We start from the raw sequence: 4,292 nt of genomic DNA on the forward strand, positions 1-4,292 counted from the left end.
ATAAAATGAAAAAGAAACTCGACACTTCAAGAAGATCATCTTGGGAGAAAAAAGTTACAGCCTCCCCCACCTCCCAAAAAACCCGACCGACCAACATTGGTCTAAAGTGGTAAAGTTTCCAGCACCTCATGCATGAGATCAAATTCCGCCACCAATATATTGAAACTCTTGTCGCTGGGTAACAATCTATTTTTTGAACCATGTGATATGCCTTGACTTTAACAAACCCCTAAAACGCAACTCACTTTGTTTACTTCTAATCGGACCCAAAAAAAAAATGAAAAAGAAAAGCAAGGTCAAGACTAATAAGCAAGATTCCCCTAAAATATTGATCTTCTAATAATTAAATTAACAAGTTGTATTTGAAGGACCGAATGAAAGATGATATTTGAGGATACGTGTCACCAATTTATCGCGCTGCCATTACCGTTGTGCTCATCAAATGCCTAGAGAGGGAGAAAGGGAGGGGGGCGGAGCGAGCATCGACCAATGAATCTGTCCCTACCTTGAACCACATCCAACTAACAGATCAAGATACAAATAGAACACAAGGGTTCCAGTATCGTTCTACTTGAGTGGAGGATAAGATAGTTTCAGGAATAATTCCTTACTCCACCAAGACGAATTACAGACGGGGAAGAAAGGAAAAATGTAAATTGGTGAATAAATTACACAAACCATGGACTTGAAGCTTTGATGATATATTTTGAACAGTGACTTTAAGTAATCGAGCAAAGGTTACATACAGCGAGGGAAAAAGATTTGCCCCACGTACCCACCAGCCATAGCCCTCCTTACATTGGACTCAAACATCTTGGGATTCTCCCTCAAAACTGCCGCCGCGTCATGATTGAGAGGGTCCTCATAATTTGGCTCCTGCACACGGAATTTGAGAAATTATAATCTTGAAAAAAGTCACAGACAACAACCCATAATGGCAAAGCAAAACCTAAGTCATACCGTGAAAAGATGATACAATCCATAAATGACTGTATTTATATTCAGAACAGGTTTCCAATCTTCTCGCAAGATGTTGAGGCAAACATTTCCTTCCAAGTCAATATTTGGATGGTAAACCTGCAAATCGGAGTTAATTATGCACAAAAATTAATTTAGCATGTAAATAAATAGTGCAACGTATAAGGGGGAAAAAATGTGCAAGATTGTCCAACCTTTGTCTTGCACTTGACTTTTGGTGCCTCATGCGGATAGATGGGAGATACTTGAAAGGAAAACAAAAATGTACCACCCCTGTAACCACAAACAAGATGTAAAAGACACGAAGAATCTTTCCTCCTTTTCTATTTTTGCAGTGTGTGTGCGAGCACACTTTTTTGTTTTTGTTTCTGTTTTTATTTTTGTTTTTTTGCCTGTTTCTGTTCTCAGAGGAGATGTGATGTAGATCCAACCAGATTATACATGTGATTAACCAACAAATCATAAGAAAGGAGTTTAATTGCACAAAGAAAAGATAATGGAAATATTTTTAACAAGACTCATGTTTATAAAGATTAAATGAATCAAATGAATGTTCTAATAAATTTTCCAGACAACAGATAAATCTGCTTACACATAATATCCTTCATCAGGCCGAATTGAAACTTCAAAGTTCATCAGGTCATCTTTACCGTTGGGGAATTGGATGACACAAGATTTTGGTAGATTCAGCTCACTTATATCTGCACAATGTTAAGCTTCACTAAAATAAACTGTCATGACAGAAAGAAATCGCAGAAGCTACATGCTCAAGCAATGCTGTAATGAGTTTTTCAGGAATAGCAACTTATAAACTACAACTTGAGAGAAAATATTGTAGTTGAACTCATAAGTGACAACTAATTACAGAAATAGCAGTACCATGACCACATATCTCCATAAGCATGCAATGTTTATTAACCAATGGTCATATAACTCTCCGTTGTTTGACACTGACCCATACTTTTAAAGGACTGATCCTCAAAAGAATTGGATTTGAATTAATACATGCTAAGCATAAAGCCATTGACACTTGACAGCAATTGCGAACCAAGAAAGGAGGATGCGCATGCACAGACTACTTAGTTATCAAACTGAATCTCAGCACCCACATATATTGGTTATCCATCTTGTCCCCTCGACACAAACTACCCAAAACCTGCCCAGCCTATGAGCTTATCCATCACCTCAAGGAGAAAACTTTTAAAATCAATCAAATCCCCTTTCTTGACAAATCTTTTAATCTTCTTGCACCAGCTCTGAAAAGTTTGCTGACAATAATTCGTATGGATGCCTTGTCAGATCGAAAAAGAAATCAAGTGGTGGTTTGAATATTTATATGCTACCAGGATGAATATATTGTTGTAGGCTTGTACACTCTAGCCAATTATTAAAATTCATCAACCATAAAACCTCAAGTCTCCAACCCCCTCAAACTTCAGAATTCCATAAACAACTTTAATACATCAAATTTTTTTATCCAATTGTTGCTCTACTCTAACTGATCAAGCTGATTTGCAACCAATATGCCCTTTTTCCAGGGAAGAGGGGAAAGAATTGCAAAGTACATGTGAACATCATAAAGCAGAGACAAAACAAGATCTCCTTTTACTAGCAAGAAGAAAACCTTTGTGCAGACGCAACTCCCCAGCAGTTTGCTTCTTAATGGGTGCTCCACCACTTGCATTCTCAGCAAGTTCTCTCTGTTTTTCCTTTACTTTGAATAGTTTAATCATATTCCTACATCAAGAATGCCAAATCTAGCATTAACACACATTTCACAATAGTCTACACTATTTCCCCAAATAAGGAGTGAAAAATTTTCAGGAAGAACCACCATCAAATTAGAAAGTACAGACCCCAATATGTGAAAAGATGCCAAATCAAAAGGAGACAAAGCATATTCAGTTCTCAAACCTTAAAAGAACTAGAAAAGACCACACAAGTATTCAGCCTATCTAGTTCGACTCAAAACCAAGATTATGAAAAAGTACTATGAGAACAAAGATTTTTTTTTTTTTTTAAGGTTGAACATGTGCAGCGAGAATTACTTGGATAATTTCTTTATAGAGTATAGACATGGAAAGAAGGAAGCACTAATCAGGAATAGAGTGATAAGTTATTTTCAAAAAAGTTCCTCGTTCAGAATCTTCCAACAGTTTGTACTCATCTATTTAGACCTTTATTAGGACGCGCAACATCCAGCTATACTTAAAAATAATTCGCAGATCACATTCATATAGATCACTGGTTCAACAAGCAGCGCAATAATCTGATAACAGAACAACAAATCTCCACCAATAGAATAAGGAAGGCTTCAATAGGATACAAACCTACCAGATATGTATGGAAAACAAATGCAAACAATACAAGGGGATTCAAACAGATATATAATTGCTTACTAAATGTTGCAAAGAATTAAGCAAGGAACCCTAGAATAAAAATAATCCTACAAGATCAAGCACTCGGGAAACGCAAAAGGGAGAGAGGTGAGGGATCGAGTTTGCAGAGAGAAATCTACGTACAAATCTGAGAAAAACGGAGAAGAGATTAGCGAGTAACCAAGATAAATACGCGAAAAGGGGGAAAAATAATATTTAGGAATGTGATATGGAAAGAACCTGGTTTGAGAGGGGGGGGGGGGGGAGAGAGAGAGAGGTATATAGAGATTAGAGAAGAAGGAATTTGGAGGTTTTTGCAGCTGGCAGCGCACACTTGGAAGCCGCAACTTATATGCAAATATAAATATATATTTTCGATGTAATTTTTATTATAAAATACTTTTAATTGTTTTATAATTTTTTAAAAACATTAATTCTTTTTAATATTATAAAAATAATATAAATTTTTATTTTTATTTTTAACTTTAAATCATTATACAATTATATTAAATATCTCTATATTGATTAAAAAAATAATTTAATTATTATGATATATCCTATTTTAGAATTAAAAATTATTTTTAAAAATGTCTTGCAATATTTACACAAAAAGCCATGTCCAGCTTGAAACTAAAAGGAAACTTTTATTTTATACCAAAAGAAATAAATTAAAAAATAAAAATATTCTATCTCTATATTATCTATTATTTATTTAATTTTTATTATTTATATCATTATAATTATTATTTACACAAAAGTAGATTATGACTTGGATGGAAGAATTCTTATAATTAAATTATCATGTGATTCTATAATTTAGAAATCAGGTTTGATAATTTATCTTAAATTGATTTATTATAAATAGTATAATAAATTCAAAATAATTGAAGTTTTTTGTTTATATTGATAGTAAAATTGAAGCGGGAATCATTCAAA

The 4,292-nt window shown here is 34.1% G+C and overlaps 1 protein-coding gene across 2 annotated transcripts; it reads right to left on the bottom strand.

Annotated features, from left to right (window-relative positions):
* Positions 1 to 484: 484 nt before the first annotated feature.
* Positions 485 to 3,625, bottom strand: LOC129312170 (NEDD8-conjugating enzyme Ubc12). Of its 2 annotated transcripts, none has more exons than XM_054954791.1 (6): positions 3,501 to 3,625; positions 2,603 to 2,715; positions 1,571 to 1,679; positions 1,173 to 1,251; positions 961 to 1,077; positions 485 to 876 (listed from the first exon to the last, which is right to left on the bottom strand). In XM_054954791.1, the coding sequence occupies exons 2-6, from the start codon at positions 2,709 to 2,711 to the stop codon at positions 739 to 741; spliced, it is 552 nt and encodes a 183-aa protein (XP_054810766.1). In that variant the 5' UTR covers positions 2,712 to 2,715; positions 3,501 to 3,625; the 3' UTR covers positions 485 to 738. The 2 variants fall into 2 exon arrangements, with proteins under 2 accessions (XP_054810766.1, XP_054810767.1); XM_054954792.1 differs by having other exon boundaries at positions 3,429 to 3,581.
* Between the last annotated feature and the right edge of the window lie 667 nt (positions 3,626 to 4,292).

This window comes from Prosopis cineraria, unplaced genomic scaffold, assembly GCF_029017545.1.
Source record: "Prosopis cineraria cultivar Desert tree isolate PC_DT_omini unplaced genomic scaffold, ASM2901754v1 PC5, whole genome shotgun sequence".
Lineage (NCBI taxonomy): Eukaryota > Viridiplantae > Streptophyta > Magnoliopsida > Fabales > Fabaceae > Prosopis > Prosopis cineraria.